Source organism: Nomascus leucogenys, chromosome 13, assembly GCF_006542625.1.
Source record: "Nomascus leucogenys isolate Asia chromosome 13, Asia_NLE_v1, whole genome shotgun sequence".
Classification (NCBI taxonomy): domain Eukaryota; kingdom Metazoa; phylum Chordata; class Mammalia; order Primates; family Hylobatidae; genus Nomascus; species Nomascus leucogenys.
Window position 1 is genome coordinate 57,556,960 of NC_044393.1, and position 24,979 is coordinate 57,581,938.

The 24,979-nt window shown below is 36.4% G+C and overlaps 1 protein-coding gene and 1 pseudogene across 3 annotated transcripts in view; one reads left to right on the forward strand and one right to left on the reverse strand.

The window, feature by feature from the left end:
• Nucleotides 1-7,077: 7,077 nt before the first annotated feature.
• The window catches only part of PNPLA8 (patatin like phospholipase domain containing 8), a 52,779-nt gene continuing 34,877 nt past the window's right edge, over nt 7,078-24,979 (reverse strand). For both annotated transcript variants that reach the window (XM_030826795.1, XM_030826794.1), the window contains exons 9-10: nt 17,072-17,267; nt 7,078-9,807 (exon numbers count right to left, since the gene is read on the reverse strand). In XM_030826795.1, coding sequence (XP_030682655.1) covers nt 9,533-9,807; nt 17,072-17,267 — 471 coding nt within the window. In that variant the 3' untranslated portion in view covers nt 7,078-9,532. The remainder of the gene's footprint in view (nt 9,808-17,071; nt 17,268-24,979) is intronic.
• On the forward strand, nt 13,171-14,154 carry LOC101178894 (annotated as a pseudogene). Its single transcript, XR_179264.3, has one exon. The product of XR_179264.3 is annotated as a protein cornichon homolog 1 pseudogene (transcript).

Sequence of the window (24,979 nt, forward strand, 5' to 3'; positions counted from 1 at the left end):
TGTAATGCTCAAGCAATTGGAGGAAAATGTGACCTTAGTGGCTGCTATATGTGGATTTCTTCTCTGGGAGCTTATGAGTCACTAAGACCTTCTGCTTGGCTCAACCCACCCCCATGCTTGGGGAACCAAGTTGGAAAGAGGAGGAACATTTTCAGCGATAATAACCATGTTCCTGTAGCCAACTTCTCCATCTGTTCCTACAGTTTCTGTCTACGAGAATGTACAAAGGTTCTGCTGCATGGATTTAAGACTAGCCAAGGTCAGTGTGCAATCAGCCATTGCAGATGAGGTCATCAAGGACAGGGAATTGCAGCTCTGGAAAACAGATGCTGAGAAACACTCTGATATGTGCCCTTCATTTCTGGCTTAAGGGGGAAACAGACAACAGGTACAGTGAAGACGAATGCACTGTGGAGGGAAGAAAGGAAGCGGCTTCAGAAATAATACTCGAGTATAAATGAATGGTTTACTCAAAAGCTTTCTTATTTGGCTGTTTTGTTGTATTTTAAAACAGAAAAGCGATCTTAGATTAGTGAACACTGACATTGTACTGTTTATGTTTTATTTTAAGCATCAATTTAAATTTTACTTTAAGTTTTTCAATATATTTTTGAAATTGTGGTAAAATACACATAACAAAAAATCTTCCATCTTGGCCGGGCCCAGTGGCTCACGCCTGTAATACCAGCACTTTGGGAGGCTGAGGCGGGTGGATCACGAAGTCAGGTGTTTGAGACCAGCCTGACCAACATGGTGAAACCCCATCTCTACTAAAAATACAAAAATTAGCTAGGCATGGTGGTGGGTGCCTGTAGTCCCAGCTACTCAGGAGGCTGAGGCAGGAGAATCGCTTGAACCCGGGAGGCGGAGGTTGCAGTGAGCCGAGATCGCGCCACTGCACTCCAGCTTGGGTGACAGAACGTGACTCTGTCTCAAAAAAAAAAAAAAACTTCCATCTTAACCATTTGTAAATGTACAGTTTAGTAGTGTTGAGTATATTCACATTGTTAGGCAACCATCACTACCTTTTATCTCTAGGATTCTTTTTATCTTGTGAAATTGAAACTCTAAACCCACTAAACAACAAACTCCGCATTCCCCTTTTTCTTCAGGCTCTAGTAACTACCAATCTACTTTCTTTCTCTATGGATTTGACTACTGTAAGTCCCTCATATAAGTGGAATCATACCGTGTTTGTCTTTTTGCGACTAGTTTATTTCACTTAGTGTGATGTCCTCAAGGTTCATCCATGTTGTAGCATGTGTCAGAATTTCCTTTCTATTTAATAATATTTACATATTAATAATAATATTGTACATATCTATCACACTGTTTATCCATTCATCTGTTGATGGACACTTAATTGCTTTCACCTTTTGGCTCTCATGAATAATGCTGTTATGAACATGGGGTTATGAATATCTTTCTGAGATCCTGCTTTCAATTTTTGGGGATATATACTCAAGGTGAGATTGCTAGATCATATGGTTATTCTAATTTTTTTTAGGAACCACCATATTGTTTTTCATAGTATCTGCACCATTTTACATTGCACACCAACTCTGCACAAGGGTTCCAAATTCTCCACATCCTCGCCAATGCTTAATATTTTGTTTTGTTTTTGCAGAGTAGCCATCCTAATAGATGCAAGGTATTAAAATATTTTAAAATGTCAAAAATTCACAAGATACAAGCAAATTCAGTATTTCAGAAAGCCCTGCTCTACCCTGGACCCTGTGCCTTAAGAAAGTCCTGTTCTGACCCTCCTAGAGGTTATGCTACCATCTCCTCCTTCTAGAACATATCTGGGTGCCTAGGATCCAAGAATTCTGTTGGGACTTGCAAAAGCCCCTTCCCCACATAACAGACAGTGGGCTGCTCTGCTGGTATACACAACAGAAAGCCTCATAGACAGCTGATGCAAGGGTGTGGGGGTGGTTTGCAGGATGTTGATATAACTTGCTTGTGGGTTGGAAAGTTCACCCAAGTTTGCTTGAAGCCTTTGAAGGCTCAGGACTAAGTCGGGTGGGCCATGGACTGGCCATTTCCATGTCACCACATTCTACCACAGAATTCTAAAGAGTCTAAGAATTCTAAATTCAAACCTGGACTTCCAGGTCTTTATGATTATATGTTTGTCAAGGTAAGACAGAAAATATACCTTTTAAATATTTAACTCAAAACTTGTTACCTCCCATGGGCTCTGATGAGGGACTTTAGAGAAACTAAATACAAAACTGGACAACAATGAAACCAATTTTGTTCCATTTGTGTCATGGTTTGAATGGTCCTCCAAACTTCAGGTATTAGAAATAATCCCCAATGCAATGGGAGAGGGGTGCTAATAAGGGGTATCTAGGTCATGAGGGCTCTGCCCTCATAAGTGAATGTAGTTGTGAGAGTAAGTTTGTTACAGCCCAATAAAAAGATTCAATGTGACAAAATGAAGATTACAAATGAGAAGGAATCCTATGCAGCCATAAAAAAGAATGAGATCATGTCTTTTGTGGGAACATGGATGGAGCTGGAGGCTATTATCCTTAGCAAACTAATGCAGGAACAGAAAACCAAATACCACATGTTCTCACTTATAAGTGGGAGCTAAATGATGAGAACTTATGAACACAAAGAAGGAAACAACAGACACTGGGGTCTACTTGATGGGGGAGGGTGGGAGGAGGGAGAGGAGCAGAAAAGATAGTTATTGGGTACTGGCCTTAATACCTGGGTGATGAAGTAATCTGTACAACAAACCCATCTGCTATAGAATTAGCAGATATTGGTCAAAAGGATTTTAAAAAGCTCACTTTCAGACAAAAGAAACCTTTTATTCTGTGCCCAGAAGGCCCATACTGAGTCCCTGTCAAGATACAAGACACGAGAACGGTATGAACAAAGTTTACCTTAGGCATTAGGTGAAAGGAAATGTGCAATTTCTATTGCTTAGAAAGTCTCCTGACTCACACTGAGGAAAATGGTCCCAGTTGTGATTCTACTTACCAGCACAAGGGAGAAGCCCCATTTCATATCTGAAAAAGAAATTCTTTCAAAAAGTACATTTTAAAGCATTTTCATTTCTCCTATCTCCCTATAATTGTGTAAGGCAGATGATTCAGTTAAGCCTAACTTAAGAAAAATATTAAGGACTTATAATGTATCTATAATAGCAGCACGCTACAAGCTGTGAGGTATTTCTAAGCAGCATATGGCAAGTTGAGTTGGAAATGCATAATATAATTACATAAAAACAAAGAAAACTATGCAATTTCAATTATTTACTGCCCAGTGAGGACTTTTCCTCCTTTTGCTCTCAAACTTCAGAAAAAAGCAAATACAATAGTTTCAGGTACATGTTTTAGTATTGAAATTGTGACTTTTGCAGGTGTTTTCAAATGATTGCAAGGCTTAACATTCTGGTGCATACAAGATACTTTTTTTTTTTTTAAGTAACTCTTTGGTTGTGAAAATTACTCAAAAGAGGGTTGGAGTTGAGCTCTTATTCTCACTTGAGCTTGATTATGCTTGTGATGAACCAACCAGATGTAGCAGTTCTTTCCTGGACACTATTGCAGACACACACCAGATTAGGACACAGCTAGTTTCCCATGCTCAAAAAATGAGAATGGTAAAAACCTATATTACAAAATTCTATACTATCTAAACTTCATCAAAACCTTTGAAGTATGTATATTCTTGTAATACTCCATATGCATACAAAAACGAGATATTTGCCTTATATACTAACATAGTCTAAAGTTCCACCACTTCTAACATTTTTGAGTGTCAGCTTTGGGCATTTTTTTTTCCCACATAATTCAACACTGGAAATGGAAGTATAAGGGCATGTTTAGATGTGTATGGATTAATTGCATCCTGATACCAAACGTGTTCATTCAAAACTAGCAAAATAACAGAACCTGTGATTTACGAGACTGTGGTTTCAATGATTAAAAAATAGAAAAAAATTGTAGTTTTAGATAACTCTTAATTCTGCTGGCATTATTTTCAAAAATTTGTGTTCTTAAGACCAAATCTGAAAGACAGAATGCGGTAGAAATTACACTGGCTTTGTTTACCTCTTTCAATTTGAAAAACTTTTGATTAAGAATTCCCTAGAGTGTTCATATGTTACCATAAATACAAAAGCACAATGACTGTTCTCCTAGTACACTTTCAAAAATGTGGTCCAAATGTACAAAACAGAATGAAAGACACTTGCTTTTTCAAGATTACTACAGGTGAATGGGTATTCATATAGATGACACATATCTTGCCACAAAACGTTTAGTGGCTTCTTTTTTTCCTTTTTAGCATTATGTCGTTTGGTCAAGGTATGGGCTATTTTTAATTGCATTCACTTTCTTTTAAAATTACTTTGATAGCCAATTTAATTAAAATACTACATTAAATACTTTTCTAGACCAAGGTATGTTGGGCATACTATGCAATATAAGATGATATAACCTTCTTTTCTTCTCAGATAATTGGACAGAATTTTGGATTGCTGTTAATCACTTTATCTTTTACAAACATAGTCAGTGGTAGTGTATGCCATAAGAAAGAGTGCTACCCTATTCACAGTAGCAAAGACATGGAATCAACTTAAATGCCCACCAATGACAGATTGGATAAAGAAAAATGTGGTACATATACACTATGGAATACTATGCAGTCTAAAAAAGAACGAGATCATGTCTTTTGCAGGAACATGGATGGAGCTGGAGGCTATTATCCTTAGCAAACTAATGCAGGAACAGAAAACCAAATACCACGCTATCACTTGTAAGTGGGAGCTAAATGGTGAGAACTTATGAACACAAAGAAGGAAACAACAGACACTTAGAGTTTACCTGATGGGGAAGGGTGGGAGGAGGGAGAGGAAGAGAAAAGATAAATTATTGGGTACTGGCCTTAATACCTGGGTGATGAAATAATCTGTACAAGAAAACCATGTGACACGAGTTAGCTATGTAATAAAACCTTCAAATGTACCCCCACACCTAAAAGTTAAAAAAAAAAGAGCACTACCAAGTAACACTTGTTAACTATTTTATATTCTATGAGATGGGTACATTTATCTGGGTTTGATCTTTGAAAATTGCCTAAGTAGTACACATCAATTATTTAAATGTGATGTAGATTGGATGACAGTATCTGAAAGGATATTAAAGTGTTTGTAATTCTAGATAATTTTGTAAAGATTGCTATATAGATATGTTAATGATGTGGTTTATAATTTCTCACTGATATTGAGAAAGCAGTCAAGAAATACGACTTTTCTCGCTATCATCTCAGTGCTAGTATATAAAATAGGAATAATGATGATACCTGCCTCGTAAGGTTGTTGTGAAGATTAAATGGCAATAAATGTTAGCTACAACTATTACTGGAACATTCAACCATTTTGGAGCATATAACCTGTTCCTATTCAATCAGACTGAAGTCCTTAAAATACCTTCTCAAAATTTATATTGTTCAGGGGCAAGGAATGAATCTATAAGAATGTTAAAGATTTTTATCATGAAGATAAGTCAACGTTACAGTCAATACTTTATTTTTATCAAAATAATTATCCAAGCTAATAATGCATATCTGTGAAGTGTAATGAATTTCAATCCACTCGCATCAAGCTGAATAAAGGTTATAATAAACAAAGCAATCAGTGTGACTTCTGAGAGAGACATTTATCAAACCCTTGGACCAACACAGCCAACGGTTTAGCCTAGGGACATCTGTACTCTATGAATCTTTTTTGGATGGTACATAGCTCCTGCCAGGAACAGAACAAACTGTTTTTTTAATGTGATCCCCTCCTTCCTATTTCCTAGTCATGGAAGAGTAATTGCCATAGATTTGCTCCAAAAAAGTGAGATTAAGTGAACAGTTTGATTGTATTTAAACTTGGCAAAAAAAAAAAAAAAAAAAAAAAAAAAAGGAGAAGGAGGAGCAATGAATGCAAAAATAACTCTAGTTGGGATTGAAATGGAATGGAATTTTACAAATGGCTTATGCACCCTAACTGGGCAAAGTATACCTTTAATTTCTTGTGGAAGAAATTCATTACTTGTATTTTGTGGATGAGTAGCTCAGAGTTTCTAAGAGGGAGAAATGTTGGTATTTTGCGTGGAAGAATTATTCATGAGGGGCTGTCCAATGCCCTTTGCATCCCATAACATTTATTATCTGTCTCCTGGAGTACTAAATGCTGGTGATTCCCCCAGACAATCTCGCTTCTCCCCACTCCCAGATTTGCAAACCTTCCAGGAGATGGGTAAGACCACTGTGTTAAATGAAGAGATAAAGAGGAGTATTCACATAATTTGATGTTGTAATAATTAAAAAAAAAAAAAAAGCCCTCTAAAGTTATGAAGACTAAGAGGACATTTCTTAGACAAGTACATTTCTCCACTGATTAAACCCCAAATTTCACAGATTCAGTTTAGTAAACTAGATTTAGTTTAAACTAGATCCACCTCTCCGGTTCAAGCAATTCTCCTGCCTCAGCCTCCCGAGTAGCTGGGATTACAGGAGCGTGCCCGACTAATTTTTTTTTTTTTTTTTTTTTTTGAGACGGAGTTTTGCTCTTTTTGCCCAGGCTGCAGTGCAATAGCGTGATCTCAGCTCACTGCAATCTCTGCCTCCCAGGTTCCAAGCGATTCTCCTGCCTCAGCATCCTGAGTAGCTGGGATTATAGGCACCCACCACCACACCCAGCTAATTTTTTTGTATTTTTAGTAGAGATGGAGTTTCACCATGTTGGTCAGGCTCGTCTCAAACTCCTGTCCTCAGGTGATCCACCTGCCTCGGTCTCCCAAAGTGCTGGGATTACAGGCGTGAGCCACCGTGCCCGGCCTAATTTTTGTATTTTTAGTAGAGATGAGGTTTCACCATGTTGGTCAGGCTGGTCTCGAACTCCTGACCTCAAGTGATCCGCCTGCCTGGGCCTCCAAAAGTGCTGGGATTACAGGTGTGAGCCACTGTCCCTGGGCGTGAAGCACTATTTTAATAGAGAATAGTATCTGCAACAAGAATGGAACTGAAATATTACCAGTACACCATTTACTATAGAAATAAGACTTCTGAGACACTCAGGAAAACCTGAGCATTAAAACAATTTTTATTCTATATTTTAAAAATAAGAGTTGAGGAATTTATTACATTTATAAAATAGACCATTTTTCCTCTTTGCATTTTTGAAAAGGGCAGATATTTTACCTGTATAAGACTGAAAATTCATTTTCACATCTCTTTCTATTGCCGTCTTGTATTATTTGCAGAATTTACTTTTTGGGTTCCTTTGGATAAAGCAAGCGCTGGCCTTGTTATAAAATGAGGGTTATCTCAGGTGAATTACAGTTCTTCAGATAACCAGTTTCAAGTACAAATGAGAACAAGAACGGCCAAAAACTGGTGCACCACACAACTGGGTTTGCCTTTTGTTGGAGAGTGAAAAGAGCTAAAGAAATAGGGATGGTAGGTGCCATGCTACGTGGCTTATATTAGGTGTCAGTAAAAAAAGGACTGAGTTGTATATATGGGAAACTTTAAAAAAGAAAGAAAGAAAGAAAGAAGCCATGGCCAGAGTTCACTTGTATAATGTATTATTTAAGAAAGAAATAAGCCAAGCACAAATAAGGGACATACTTAACTTCAGCTGTAAAACAGATGAACTACATCAGTTTAGGACTAGAGTGACCTTATGATGAGGTGCAAATATGTAAATATGCATATTACTTTATTGTGCTTGAAATTTGCTTTATTATGAAGAATTCCCAGAAATATTCTGATTTCCAATTATTTGTTTTTTTCTTGCATTTACGAGTTCTTAGTTGCATGTAATATTTGTGGTCTGAAAGGACTATTTTATATTATCTTTAGAAATCATTGGTAGTTTCCTATTTTATACTATGTCTAAAGTTTATATAACTCAGATGTTAGAAAATTTTACAGCTAGCTTTCCTCATTTTACAAATGAGATATGCAAAGCCTACAGACATTTGCCTTCCTCAAGGTCACAAACAGAAGGGTTCTTGCAGCAAAGGCAGGATTAGCATCCAGACTCTCAACTCCACTCTTTGAAACACATCTCACAGCCTCTGTGAATTGACATTGCAAAGAAGCAATATGACTATCTGGGCAACAGGGTCTAGCTTTAGTTTATATGTCTAAAACAAGGGGCACTAACCTTTGTTTCATTTTTCTTAAGAAATCTAAACATTCCATGTAAGGATTTATGTGACAAATAGATGCAACAAAGATGAATTTGTTTGGCACAAACTATGTTCCATGTAAGTGCATCTTACCAACTTCTGTGAAATCCAGACAGTTCCAAGGAGTTAATAAGGTAAAACAAGCCTAACTTCTTTTTTTTTTTTTTTTTAAGATGGAGTCTTGTTCTGTCGCCCAGGCTGGAGTCCACTGGTGCTATTTGGCTCACTGCAACCTCCGTCTCTCAGGTTCAAGCCATTCTCCTGCCTTAGCCTCCCGAGTAGCTGGGACTACAGGTGTGCGCCACCATGCCTGGCTAATGTTTGTATTTTTATTAGAGACGGGGTTTCACCGTGTTGGCCAGGCTGGTCTTGGACTCCTGACGTCAGGTGATCTGCCTGCCTCAGCCTCCCAAAGTGCTGGGATTACAGGTGTGAGCTACCATGCCAGACCCTAACTTCTTATTTTTAAGCATACTGCTGCCAGGTGTATTCAAAGGCTAAAGGGGAGCTACATTATGAACAAAAATTAATTTTAAAATGACATTAGCCTTTTAAGAACAGATTATTTTTGTTAATGATAGGAATATCTCCTCAGTAAGTTCAAACCATTTTATAACAGGGAAGAATAAGCTAGTGTTAGATCTGGAAAAATTAATACAGCATTATCTTGAAATTTCAGGGGTAGAAAGTGGTTGACTGGAACTTCACCTTTTCTAACCAAACAATGTTAAAATAAACATATTTGAATAGAAAACTTTATCTGGTTCTTTTTTATGTCAGATGTAAAATACTTTAATAGAGAAAATTCCATTTTTCTGCATCTATTTAGATGATATTACAATAAAAGGCAGTGTGGATTGGAGAATGTAGCTAGTGAGAATATTAGGTAATGTAAATTTAAGAAGAAATTAGCTTTTCCATTTGAAATAAAATCAATGATCACATAAATTCAACATGATTATGAGGACTAAAGTAAAAATATATGGTACAATATAGCTTTCAGTTTCTTGTTCGGCACATATATTAATACATTTTCAAACATCAAACAATATAACACCAATATCTACTAAAATCAACTAGCACAGTAAGGTTACTAAAGCTTAGTTAATTATTAACATCTTAAAAGCCTAGTTCCCATATGAATTCTGTAACCAAGAATATTCTCTGTGCTGTGCAAGCTGGTCGAAGCACCGTCTTTTTCAGGATTCTCCAGAATTCATAAGTATTTCAAAGTTAACTCATGTCGAACCCCACAATTCCTTATTGAATGTGGTTGATCTTCTAAACAGGCCTTCATTTATGAGAACATAAGCATATACTCATCACAATTTTGAAAAGAATGGGAGTCCTTCATACATATCAGTTTTTAATTTTATCCAATCATTAATTTTCTGCAGAGTTGTTTTTTCTTGACTTAATATTTTTGCAACTTTTTTCATTTTTTGTTCATTTCTTTCTATGTATTTCAACCCTTCCAACTGCAGCTGATCCAGCTTTTCATTTCGACTTTCATCTAGAGGTATGTTTTCACACATTACAGGATTGAATCTAAAATAGGTGTCAGGAGGTAACAGGCCATCAAGCATTATATGGACTTCTGTTAAAGCAAAAAAGAAAAGGATAGGGGGATAAGAAAAGGGGATAAAGTGAGCAATGAATTGTCAATTTATCTTTATTTAAAATTAACTTCTTTTTAGGCACATTACAAAGATTCACTAATTTCATTATTCAAACTAACAGTAGAAGTAATCCATAATAATGGGTAAAACTACAAGATAAAATTCATCTTCCAAAATACATTATTCTGTGAAATTAGTATACTTGTTCTATTCTCTCTGTGCTTTTGGTCATACTGTTCACCACTGCTGAAATGCCCTTTCCAACTTTCCTTTTTTTGTTGTTTTTAATTTTTTGGGATCATCTTCATTGACATATCATTTACATCCAGTGCAATTCACCAATTTTAACCGTATAGTTTGACAAGTTTTGACAAATGTATACACTTGTGTAAGCACAACAATAATCATGACATAGCCATTTCCATCACTGTAAAAAGTTCCTTTAAGCCTCTTTATAGTTGGTGCCTGCTTTCCCTTTCCTAGAATTTCATACAAACAGAATCAAAAGTATCTACCTTCTTTTACGGGCAAAATACTTTTGAGATTCATCCATGTTGTAGCATATATCAATAGTTCCTTTCTTTTCACTGCTAAATGGTGTTCCATTGTATAATACAACACAATTTGTTCTCTGCAGTTCTGCTGGCTCTCTTCAGTTTTTAGCTACTAGAAATAACCCTATTATGAACATTTACACGTAAGTCTTCTTGTGCATATGATTGCATTTCCTTTGGGCAAAAACCTAGGAATAAAACTGCTGGTTCATATGGTAAAGGGTATGCTTATTTTAAAAAAAACCTGCCACACTGTCTTCCATTTTTGTATTCCAACCACTAATATATTAGAGTTCTCACTGCTCTACATCTTTGCCCAAAGTTAGTATGTCAAATCTTAAATTTTGCATTCTAGAGGTATTGGTATCTTGCGGTTTTTCATTTCCCTAATGACTAATTATGTTGAGAAGGTTTTCATGTACTTACTAGTCATTTGTATATCTTCTTCAATGAAGTGTCTGTTCAAATCTTTTGCCCAGTTTTTTTACTGAATTGCTGTGTCCTATATACATGACAGTGGTGCAATCATGGCTCACCACAATCTCGAACTCCTGGGCTCAAGTGATCCTCCTGCCTCAGCCTCCCAAGTAGCTGGGACTACAGGTATGTGCCACCATGCCCAGATAGTTTTTTATTTTTCTGTAGAGATGGGATCTCACTATATTGACCAGGCTGGTCTCAAACTTCTGGGCTCAACCGATCCACCCAAAGTGCTGGGATGACAGGTGTGAACCACCATACCTGGCCGATATTTTTTATATATACACACGTATACATACATATATACATACATATGTTATATGAGAATTCTCTATATATTTTGAACTTGATTATATATTATACCTCATGATGGGTCAGATACATGTTTTATCAATATTTTAGTGTATGACTTGCCTTTTCATTTTATAAAAAGTATCTTTTAAAGAGAAGAATTTATAATTCAAAGTCTAATTTATCTCTTTCCTTTCTGATTCATATTTTCTATGTCCTATCTAAAAAAATCTTTACCTACCCAAGGTCATTAAGATTTTCTCCAGCATATTCTTCTATATGTTTAATAGTTTCAGCTCTTAGATTCAGGTTTCCATCTAAGATCAGGAACAGGGTAAGATGTCTCACACTTTCCAGTAAGCATTGTACTGGAGGGTTCTTTTCAATGCCATAAGGCATTAAAAGGAAATGAGTGCATGTAGATTAAAAAAGAAGAAGTAAAACTCTATAGACAACCTGGTTGCCTATGTTGACAATTTTGAGAAAGCTATAAAAAGCTACTAGAATAAGTGAGTTTAACAAGTTTGAAGTTACATAAGGTCAATAACAAAAATCAGTTGTATTTCTGCATATTAGCCATGAGCAACTGTGTTGCATTTCAAGTTACTTTTGTGTATGGTGCAAAGGGTCAAGGTCAACGCTGTGGATATAGGTATCAATAGTCCTGCACCATTTGTTGAAAAGACTGTCCTTTCCCACTGAGTTACCTTAGCACCTTTGTAAAAAGTCTTTTGAGTTCACATGTATAAATCAATTTCTGGACTCTTCATTACATACCATTGATTTATATGTCTATCTTTATTCAAACACCACAGTTCCTTGCTTAATGTAGTTGTATAGTCTTTAAATCAGCAGATTAAGTCCTCCAACTTTTTTTTCTTTTTCAAAATTGTGTCAGATATTCCAGGTCAGGGGTCCCCAACTCCTGGGCTGCACAGCAGGGGGTGAGTGGCAGGGCCAGTAAGCAAAGCTTCATCTGCATATACAGCCACTCTCCATCGCTTGCATTACTGCCTTAGCTCCACCTCCTGTCAGATTAGTGGTGGCATGAGATTCTCATAAGAGTGCAAACCCTATTGTGAACTGAGCATGCAAGGGATCTAGGTTGCGTGCTCCTTAGGTGAATCTAATGCCTGATGATCTGTCACTGTCTCCCATTACCCCTAGATGAGACCATCTAGTTGGAGGAAAACAAGCTCAGAGCTCCCAATTCTATATTACGGTGAGCTGTATACTTATTTCATTATATATTACAATGCAATAATACTAGAAATAAAGTACACAATAAATGTAATGTGCTTGAATTATCCCCAAACCATCCCTCCCCTCCCCGCCCCCATGTGTGGAAAAACTATCTTCCACGAAACCAGTCCTTGGGACCAAAGAGGTTGGAGACCACTATTCTGGGTCCTTTGCATATCCATATACATTTTACAGTCAGCTTGTTAATCTCTATTCCTCAAAAGCCTGCTTGGATTTTGAGAGGAATTGTATTGAATCTATGTATCAATTTGTGATGTGATACCTTAACAATATTGAGATTTCCAATTCATGAACACAGTATATGTATTGATTTATTTAGGTCTTTAATTTCTCTCAGTAATGTTTTGTTGTTTTCACTGTTCAGATCTTGCACGTAGCCCACAAATTTTAGCTTCCTTGGCCTCCTTGAACTGCAAACTTTGTTTCCCCAACTCCAAGAGACTACCCCACTTTTCTGGTGCTATAGAATAGAAACGATGCTATAGTATAGAAACTCTTTTCAGGCAGCAAGCTGGACAATAATAGTGATGACCTCATTCATTCTCCTTTCAGAGATCACTGTCCTATGTTACCTGTTATCTAATGTCTGAAAACCATTGTTTTGTCTACTTTTCTAGTTGTTTAAGGTAAGAGGAAATATCTGGTCCCTAATATTTTATGATGTCCAGAAGAGGAAGTCTTAACTCTCTTTTAAAATGTCCAAATCGCTTTTTCTCCGCTGGTACCGGCGCCTCTCCCCGCTCCTCCCCAGCCATGGCATTCACGTTCGTGGCCTTCTGCTACATGCTCTCGCTGCTGCTCACTGCCGCACTCATCTTCTTCGCTATTTGGCACATTATTGCATTTGATGAACTGAAGACTGATTACAAGAATCCTACAGACCAGTGTTAATACCCTGAATCCACTTGTACTCCCAGAGTACCTCATCGACGCTTTCTTCTGTGTCATGTTTCTTTGTGCAGCAGAGTGGCTTACACTGGGTCTCAATATGCCCCTTTTGACATATCATATTTGGAGGTATATGAGTAGACCAGTGACGAGTGGCCCAGGACTCTATGACCCTACAACCATCATGAATGCAGACATTCTAGCATATTGTCAGAAGGAAGGATGGTGCGAATTAGCTTTTTATCTTCTAGCATTTTTTTACTACCTATACGGCATGATCTATGTTTTGGTGAGCTCTTAGAACAACATACAGAAGAATTGGTCCAGTTAAGTGCATGCAAAAAGCCACCAAATGAAGGGATTCTATCCAGCAAGATCCTGTCCAAGAATAGCCTGTGCAATCTGATCAGTTACTTTAAAAAATGACTCCTTATTTTTTAAATGTTTCCACATTTTTTGCTTGTGGAAAGACTGTTTTCATATGTTATACTCGGATAAAGATTTTAAATGGTATTACGTATAAATTAATATAAAATGATTACCTCTGGTGTTGACAGGTTTGAACTTGCACTTCTTAAGGAACAGTCATAATCCTCTGAATGATGCATTAATTACTGACTGTCCTAGTACATTGGAAGCTTTTGGTTATAGGAACTTGTAGGGCTCATTTTGGTTTCATTGAAACAGTATCTAATTATAAATTAGCTGTAGATATCAGGTGCTTCTGATGAACTGAAAATGTATATCTGACTAGTGGGAAACCTCATGGGTTTCCTCATCTGTCATGTAGATGATTATATATGGATACATTTACAAAAATAAAAAGTGGGAATTTTCCCTTCACTTGAATATTATCACTGTATGTTGCATGAATGAGAGATTTCCCATATTTCCATCAGAGTAATAAATATACTTGCTTTAATTCTTAAGCATAAGTAAACATGATACAAAAATATATGCTGAATTACTTGTGAAGAATGCATTTAAAGCTATTTTAAATGTGTTTTTATTTGTAAGACATTACTTATTAAGAAATTGGTTATTATGCTTACTGTTCTAATCTGGTGGTAAAGGTATTCTTAAGAATTTGCAGGTACTTCAGATTTTCAAAACTGAATGAGAGAAAATTGTATAACTATCCTGCTGTTCCTTTAGTGCAATACAATAAAACTCTGAAATTAAGACTCAAAAAAAAAAAAGTCCAAATCCTATACATCCTTTAAGACCCATATCAAGTCTACTTTATGTCTTATAAGCTGTCTACACCAATCAAGTTTTCTCATTCCTCTTCTTAATTCATAGTCTTAATCACTTACAATCATTTACCATCCATTTAGCAATTCACCACAGATTAAACCTATAAAATTATTTACACACACACAAGAATCCTATTCTGCTGTAAAAAAGAAGGAAATCCTGCCACTTGCGACAACATGGATGAACTTGGAAGATATTCTGCTAAGGGAACTAAGCCAGACACAGGAAAATGGGTAGTGCATGGTAACATTTACATGTGGAATCTAAAATAGTTGAACTAAAAAAAAGAGAGGAGACTGGTGGTTGCCAGACACTGGGGAGTGGGGGAAATGGGGAGATGTTGGTCAAAGGGTACAAATTTTCAGTTATGACTACCTACTAGAGATCTGATGTACAGCACGGTAACTATAGTTAATAACAATGTATTAAGTATTGTTTACTTGAAATTTGCTACGGGAGTAAATCTTAAGTGTTCTTACCAGGCACACACAAAACAGTAACTATGTCAGGTGACAGATATGCTTATTAGCTGGATTGTGGGAATCATTACACAAGGTATACTTATAATAAAACAACGTGTTGTACAACTTAAATATATACAATTTTTATGTCAGTCTGACCTCAATAAAGCTGAGAAAAAAATAGTATTTTACTGATCTGGCAACAAAATTTCAGACAGTCAAAAATCTAGCATCTGAGCTTTTTTTGGTTTTCATTCAATGAATAAAAGTCCTCAGTGGGGAGTTTAAGATTCTCACTTACGTTAATGACTTGGCCAATAATATGCTGATATGAAAAGAATGAGATTCAAATACAAGGAGCTGTTAAGTGGTAATAATTTTTTTTAATTTAATAAAACATTTCACCCAATAACTAAAAACAAAATAGTAAAATGAGGACATCTAAACCTCAAGGCAAGGCCCGGTGGCCCATGCTAGTAATCCCAGCACTTTGGGAGGCCAAGGCAGGAGGATCACTTAAAGCCAGGAGTTTGAGACCAGCCTGGGCAACACAGGGAGACCCCATCTCTACAAAAAAAGGTCTAAAAAATTAGCTGGGTGCAATGGTATGCACCTGTAGTCCCAGCTGCTCAGGAGGCTGAGGTGGGAGGACTGGTTGAGCCAGGAGTTTGAGGCTGCAGTGAGCTATCACTGTCACTGCATTCCAACCTGGGCAACAAAGTGAGATCCTGTTTCTAAGAAAAACACACACACACACAAACACTTCAAGGCCAAAACCTGAAATTCAACATACGCTCACTGAATGCCTACTATATGCCAGGCACTGTAGTCAACAGCAAACTGGGTAAGTCAAAGTAAACTGGATAAATTCTTGCCTTGCATTCTTGTGGGACAGAAGGATAATAAGTAAACAATCAAATATGTAATATATAATTACAATGAGATAAACTCTGTAAGAGAAAAAGAGAAAAAGAAGCAGGCTAAGAAATTAGAGTGAGATGATAAGGAAAATGGAAAAGCAGTCAGGAAAGGTTTCTCTGAGGTCCCTCTGACATTTCAAAAGAGACCTGAATGAAATAAGGGTCAAGTGCCTATCTGGGGAAATAGCCTTATAGAGAGAGGATACAGCAACTGCAGAGGCCCTGAGGCAGGAGAGTTCTTAGCAAGTTTGGTGACCACCAAGAATTATCGGGTGGTTGGACACACTTTAGAGAAGGTACACACTTGGAAGAGGGTTCTGAGAAGCAGACAGACATTATTTGTTTTTGTTTTTTTTTTTGAGATGGAGTCTTGCTCTGTAGCCCAGGCTAGAATATAGTGGCGCAATCTTGGCTCACTGCAACCTCTGCCCCCAAGGCTCAAGTGATTCTCCTGCCTCAGCCTTCCAAGGAGCTGGGATTACAGGTGCACACTACCATGCCTGGCTAATTTTTTGTATTTTTAGTAGAGATGGTGTTTTACCACACTGATCAGGCTGGTCTCAAACTCCTGACCTCAAGTGATCCAACTGCCTCGGCCTCCCAAAGTGCTGGGATTACTGGTGTGAGCCATCGTGCCCAGCCTAATTTGCATTTTAAAAGGATGACTTTGGTCTCTGTATGAAGATTAAACTATAAGGGCAGCAAGAGTAAAAGTAAGAACACATTCTCATTCCAGTTTGCCTTGACAATATTAAATAATTGAATGCCCTTTACTCTAAATCTTTGCTATCATGTATATGTTTGAACCAATCTAACTCCTTTTGTTGCTTTTCCCTTTCTTAACTGGCTTCAGAGTCTCCAACAAAATGTGCTATCCAGCTTTAGGTACTTCTCCAACAGTAAGTGGGCAAAGGTAGCACTAGCTCTCAAATGGAAAACAGTCTCTGTTCTAGAGTCACCTAACAAGAAACAAGTGAGAAAGGAAAACAAAATGTTTCCTCCCATGTACTTCCTAAACCCACAATACAGACATATCATATGCCTTTGCAGTTAGGACCAACATATGCCACCAAAAAACTGCTACAATGCTAGAAGTTGAAGTATTTTAAAGCAGCAAACAAGACTAACCTTCTGTATCTGTAGCACTGTTGATAACATTAGAAAGTTTGGTTTTCAAGCTTGTGTATGTTACCGTGTTTCTCACATCACTCTCATAACGTCCAGTGCCCAGGGATACTATGCACTCTAATGGCACATCTGGCCAAAGACATTTACACTCATGCATAGCTAATGCCGAAGGGTTATTCAGAAGCAAACCTCCATCCTGCAAAATATAAGTTAAAAAAAGAAATTCTTAAAACTGACTCACGGGGAAAGCTGAACTATGTAATAAGCTAAATAAATTATTTAAAACCAAGAGGTTCCTTAAAAGTGCATTTCTTTTATAGACTACAGCTGCAAAAAAATCCATGTGAAGACTCACTGGCCTCATAAAGAAACTTATTAAGTTTCCTTTCCTATTATGAAAGTTCTTTGAACTTCTTAAATTGCTTTGCATATTTTGCTAAAAAATATTGAAATAAACTGAATTACTTTTCAAAGACACATTATCTTATTTAGTGGTTAATACAGGTTCTACTTAAAGCCTAACAGAAAAGAACTGTGGTTCTACCAAACAATTAAAATTAGTTCTTCTCTCACAAGTCAAATATAACCAAAAAATGCTAAGTTAGTTGAAATTCTATTAACAATACAATTTCAATGGATCACATTCATTATAATGCAGATATAATGTAAATAACATAGATAAAACTTTATATTCCTAAGTATGTATCAATAATCAATATTATTTTGAAGACTTCAAAAGGAAACAAAGGTATTAATAAAATATGCTGATACAGCACTATAAAAATGTAGTAGAGTAAAAGTAGATAAAATTATGGTCAAACTATAATAAAATGTATTGTAGAACCATATTAAAATACATTACATCATAAACATTATATTGTATTTAAAATCTAGAAAAATACACTGAGCATGGTGGCTCATGCCTGTAATCTCAGCACTTTGGGGGGCCGAGGCAGGAGAATCGCTTGAGTCCAGGAGTTCAAGACCAGCCTGAGCAACATAGGGACACCTGGTCTCTACAAAAAAATAAACAAAATTAGCCAGTCATGGTGTACATGCCTGTAGTCCCAGCTATTCAGGAGGCTGAGGTGGGAGAATTGCTTGAGCCTGGGAGGTCAAAGCTGCAGTGAGCTGAGATCACACCACTGCACTCTAGCCTGGGCAACAGAGCAAGACCTTGTCTCAAAACCAAACCAAAATAAACCAGATAAAATCTAGAAAAGCATATCTGATTTAAAATGTTTTAAGTGACTGCTCAGCTTCCTTCTCCTGTTCAGCTCCCATCCATGTCAGTTAACCGTCTGCTGAGTACAGGGAAAGGCATTTCTTCAGTGGTAAACAACCTGAATAAACTCGAATGATTTTTGATGTCACTGGTGCTTGGCATCTCCTTGGAATCAGCACTATCACTGCTGAGAATTCTAACAGACCTTGGAATTACCCTAGTTCAGTCTCCCACATATAGCCTTAAACAGTTTTTGACAGAATTCTTAAACATTTTCAGTAATATGGTGCATACAACCTTGTAAAGCAGCTCATTTCATTGCAAAATATTTTCATTTTTCAGATTATACAGTAAAATTAACTTTTTTGGTAGGCAGCTTTATGAACTTTAATGCATATAGATTTGTGTAAATATTACCACAATCAAGATACAGAATAGTTCCATCACCCCCAAAAACTCTCTCATGCTATGTCTTTGTAGGCATCCCTCCTCCCACCCATAACCCTTGACAACCACTGATCTGTTTCCTGCCACTACTAAGGAGGTCATAGAAATGGAATAATACAGTATGGGACTTCTTTAAACTGCCTTCTCTTTCTGAGCATGTCATTGAGACTAATCCAAGTAGTTGCATGTATCAATAGTTTACTCCTTTTTACTGCTGATTGTGTGGATGTACCACACAGTTCATCCATTCATCCACTGTAGGACCTCTGGGTTGTTTCCAGCATTTGACTGTCACGAATAAAGAAGTCGCTATAAACGTGTGAGTACAGGATTCTGCATGGACATAAATTTTCATTTCTCTAGAGTAAATAAGAGTGCGATCGTTGGAGCATATGGTAAGTATACGTTTAACTTTATAAGAAACTGCCAAAACATTTTCAAAGTGGTTGTCCATTTTGCGTTCCCACCATCAATGTCTAAAAGTTCCAGTTGCTCTGCATCTTATTACAGTAATACTTGGTACTGTCTGTACTTTAACCACTTTAACAGATATGTGGTGGCATTTCATCATTGTTTTAATTTGTGATTCTCCAATGCCTAATGATGCTGGATGTCTTTTCATACCCTCATTTGCCATCCCTTTATCCTCCATTGAAGTGTCTGTTCAAGTCCTTGGCTCACGTTGTTAAATTCTGAGGGTTTCTTATATATTCTAGATATAACTCCTTTGTTGGACATGTGGATTTGCAAATATTTTCTTCCTGTATGTCACTTGTCTCCTCATCTTCTTGGCGGTATATTTGCAGAGCTACATTTTTAATTTTGATGAAGTCCAGTTTATCAATTTTTAAATTTCATGTATGATGATTTCAGTATAATTGTAAGAAGTCTTCCCCTAACCCAGGTCACCAAGTTTTTCTTCTAAAAGTTTCATAGTTTTGTTTTACATTTAGAACTACGATCCATTATGAATTATCTTGTATAACGTGTGAGGTTTAGGTCACAGTTTCTGAGGTGTGTTTGTGTGTGTGGTGGGGGGTTAGGGGAAAAGAGAGGGAGACAGAAAGATGACCAATTGTTTCAACACAATTTTTGCTGAAAAGACTATCCTTTCTCCATTGAATTGCTTTTGTAACTTTGTCAAAGATCAAATGGCCATATATGTATGAGTCTATTTCTGAACTCTCTATTTAATTCCATTTATCTACATATCTATCTTTATGCCAATACCACTCTGGTACAGTAGCCATGACTACTGTACCTTTAGAGTAAGTTTTTAAATTGAGTAGTGTGACTCCTTGAAACTTTTTATTCTTTTAAAATTGTTTAGGACAGGTGCAGTGGCTTATGCCTGTAATCCTAGTAAACTTTGGGGAGCTGAGGCAGGCAGACTGCCTGAGCCCAGGAATTCAAGACCAGCCTGGACAACATAGTGAAACCTCGTCTCTACTAAAAATACAAAAAATTAGCTGGGGGTGGTGGCGTGCACCTGTGGTCCCAGCTACTCAGGAGGCTGAGGCAAGAGAAGCACTTGAACCTGGGAGGCAGAGGTTGCAGTGAGCTGAGATTGTGCCACTGCACTCCAGCCTGGGCACCAGAGCGAGACTCTGTCTCTAAAAAATAATAAAATTGTTTAAACTATTCACATTCCTCTGCCCTTCCATATAAATTTTAGAATCTGACTGTATAATTTTTGGAAAGTCCTACTAGAGTTTTGATTGGCATTGCATTATATTTATAGATCACTTCAGGAATAACTCACATCTTTACCATGTAGCATCTTTCAATAATGGTATGCCTTTCCATTTCTTTAGGTCTTCTTTTATTTCTTTCATCTTCTGTTTTCAACATACAGATTCTCTATGTTTTGTTAGATTTATACCTAAGTATTTAATTTTTTGGATCTACTGTAAACTGTACTGCTTTTGTTACAATTTTGGTTTCCAATTATTCTTTGCTTGTATATAGGAATATAATTGATTCTCCCAAGTAGTTTTCTTTGTGGAAAATCATCTACCCCACCATTAGTGCTCTGGCTTGAAGGTCCCATTAAAAACATCACGTAGGATTTGCCCTACTAATGAAGCATACTACTGTTACTAAAATTTCTCATGGAATGTGAAGAACACTCCTCATCTTTTCACAAATTTATGCTCAATTATTTTAGAGGGAGTGGTAGTATTTTGCAAACCATAGATTATGATAACTCTTCATTTCTGGCATTACAAAACGACTTTCTCAAAAACTTGTATTCCAAATAATACTCTGGCTGGATCAATAAGATCACATTAGGAGGCAGCTATTAATATATAGAAATGTTCCTAAATACTAACAACACTTCCCAGAGAAAGTTAATTGGCTCTTTAGTTATAGAATAGCCAGTCTGAGGTCTAACGAACCTTTATTACGGCAAATGTCATTTATTACCATTTATCACCAATGTGTAGCTTTGTGATACCCTTGAGATAACTGGGATGCACAGGGCTGTGTTGACATTCAGAAAAGCAGTTTGCCACGTCTTTTTATTGCTTGCTCTATTCTCCATTTTAGCATGGGTGGTTTGTTGCCACATTTACTTCAAAAACCTATTCATCCAACTACTCTCCAAGGTCACACATTGAACTTTGTTATCAAAATAAATGGAATCACATAGTATAAGTTTTTTTGGGTCTGGTTTCTTTCACTTAGAAGAATGCTTGTGAGATTCATCTATGTCTCTGTGAATGTCAGTAATTCATTCCTTTTTATTGCTGAGTAATATTTCATTATTTGAATATACCACAGTTTATCCATTCACCAGTTAAAAAGAACTATTTTTAAATTTAGCTATCTTTATACATTTGTTGCAAGTCATAAATTGGATAGGTATTTATATTTGTATTGCTGAACTTTGTAAAAATCCACTTAGATTCCTTCAATGCAGGTGGTAATAATTAAGCTATTTCCTAAAGGCTTTCTCATGTACAAATTTTAACTTAATCCTTTCAACTTTTTCCTTTGTTTTCAATTAACAGATCATTAGAATGATATTTATCCCACAACAGAGGTAACATTTAATTTCTAATTCGGCAGAAAAGTTATTTTTTTTACTAAACCATTTAAATCTTAAATTCTATATTTGTTATACTCTGTGTAACTTCTAATCAAGTAGGTATTTTAGATGAAACACATTTTCATTATATAAAAGCCTATATAAGGATGATCAGAAAAGACAAAAAAGGGAAAAGATGAAGAGGCACACAAATTTTAGCAAGAAACAATAACTGCAAAATCAATCCCAAATCAAAAAACTGGCAGGTTTCTTATAGTTTCGCTAACCATTTTTCAAAGTAAATTTCTGTTCCTTAAACTTTACTCACTTTTTATCAAAAAAGTACAGCAGTTAAGGTTTCTGGGCTCACTCTAATCTAGTGGTGAGGCATACTATCTTTTAAGCTCTGCTTATAGTTAGCCTACTCTTGTCAGATGCCTATTCTATCAGTAGGTCATTGGGCTAATGTTAGGTCCATGGTAGTTCCTGTAGACCACATCCTGTTAATTTTTTTTCTTTTTTTGGTAGAGACAGGGTCTCACTATGTTGCAGCAGGCTGGTCTTGAACTACGGAGCTCAAGCGATCCTCCAGCCTCAACCTCCCAAAGTGCTGGGATTACAGGCATAAGCCACTGTATCTCAGCACTACAATCTATTTCCAAAACATTTTTATCACCCACACTCTGTAACCATTGAGGAATCACTCCCCATTTTCCCTTCCTCGTCCCATTTTCTATCCCTAATCAATGACCCATTTTTTATTTTTTTATTTTGTTTATTTTTTTATTTTTTATTTTATTATTATACTTTAGGTTTTAGGATACATGTGCACAATGTGCAGGTTTGTTACATATGTATCCATGTGCCATGTTGTTTTGCTGCACCCATTAACTCGTCATTTAGCATTAGGTATATCTCCTAATGCCGTCCCTCCCCCTCCCCCCACCCCACAACAGTCCCCGGAGTGTGATGTTCCCCTTCCTGTGTCCGTGAGTTCTCATTGTTCAATTCCCACCTATGAGTGAGAACAGGCGGTGTTTGGTTTTTTGTCCTTGCGATAGTTTACTGAGAATGATGTTTTCCAGTTTCATCCATGTCCCTACAAAGGACATGAACTCATCATTTTTTATGGCTGCATAGTATTCCGTGGTGTTTATGTGCCACATTTTCTTAATCCAGTCTAGCATTGTTGGACATTTGGGTTGGTTCCAAGTCTTTGCTATTGTGAATAGTGCCACAATAAACATACGTGTGCATGTGTCTTTATGGCAGCATGATTTATAGTCCTTTGGGTATATACCCAGTAATGGGATGGCTGGGTCAAATGGTATTTCTAGTTCTAGATCCCTGAGGAATCGCCACACTGACTTCCACAATGCTTGAAGTAGTTTACAGTCCCACCAACAGTGTAAAAGTGTTCCTATTTCTCCACATCCTCTCCAGCACCTGTTGTTTCCTGACTTTTGAATGATGGCCATTCTAACTGGTGTGAGATGGTATCTCATTGTGGTTTTGATTTGCATTTCTCTGATGGCCAGTGATGATGAGCATTTTTTCATGTGTTTTTTGGCTGCATAAATAAATGACCCATTTTTTATACATCAAGTCAGATGACAACTTCTTTGTTAAGCTGACCCTGACAGAATAAATCACCTCTATAGTACTTCTTAATCCTGTACATATGTTGATGATTAAACTTTCACCTCATTCTATAACTGGGTTTACATTCTTTTGTCTGAACTATTTGAGGACAGGATCCAGGAAGCACAAACAATATGCCAACTATGGTTAAAAATCTGTATATCCTTCCCAGCTAGCACAGTGCCTGACACTGAGTAAGCACTCACTACATTTCTGTCCAGTTACAATGAAAATTATTAATTGTGGTTTGGTATAGGCATAATTTGGCAGGTGTTGGGAAGGCTCTTTCTGCTAAAAACACTCTTTACCTGGAATGTTTAAATAAAAATTTCATAATTTATGTTTATGTATCCTAAGCTCTGAACAAAAACTTTTATGACGTAAATAAAGCCTGGTAGGAATAATATGTATATCAGAATTGGTCATCAAAACCTCTAGTGTAAACTAATTTATCAGATTCTTTCTCCAAAGACAGGAATTAACAATTTAATTTTGAAGGTGGAGATGGAAAGAGACGGAATAATTTTGTTTAAAAAGTAGTACTTCTATGTGCATATTATGCTACTACTTGGGCAGATGGGAAGAGATTGGGAGCTACTCACAAAGAATTCTTCTCACTGTATAATTTTCTAGGACTTGTAATGAACCTTATAAAAGTTGTAATAATCTTCTTCTTCTTATAGTCAAAGGCAAATGAACTCTCCCCATTCACCTACCCATAACTCTTAATTATATCACTACTTTCAATAATTGCTCAAATAGAATATTAATTAACCTCTACTACAATGGATACCAAGTAACTACATTAAAACATATGTCAGATGTGACAGCTAAAAGGGATTTTCAAAGTGAGACTGGTAATAATTGAATATAATTATTAAAAGAATTTAGGATGAGAAGGTTGTAGTACTATACTTTAAACTTGGCAAAACTTCTAAGTGGTTAGAAAGAATTAGGACTTTGCTTGAACGTTTTCTTTGTTTAAGCAACCAAGATCATTCACACCTTAAAATATTCCCATCAATCTTCTGAGTTGTCATTTGAAGTGAAAAATATCCCATTTCTTCTTCGAGTCTTGGAAGAGAATATAGAGTAAGGAAAATATTTCCTTAAGTAGGTTTCTTGGGCTCTATATTCCATTTTAATATTTTTATTAATTAAATGTGCCAATGTTTCTGAAGTTTATTGATTTATATGAAAGTACATTTTTTGCCCATGTGGCTATATACTTTACATAAAAATTTATGTAAATTATAAATAACATTTATTTATTCAAATAACCTTAAGAAGTTATTTTAATCTGTGGCTCAAAATAAGTTAAAGGATTATGGTCATCAATATAAAAATGTCTAAGAGTGAACAGAAATATCACTAATCTATCTGAAATGGAAAAGGAACCACTGAATTACTTTGGTATATATATTCAAAAGTACTGAATTAAACTTCAGAACTACTTTCTCTTAGATAAAGAATAAAGAGCAAATGAAATAATTTCTTTTGAAGTGTGGAAAACACATGATCCCCAAATGTAATTATTTAGTATTTGAGACTTTCACTAATTGGC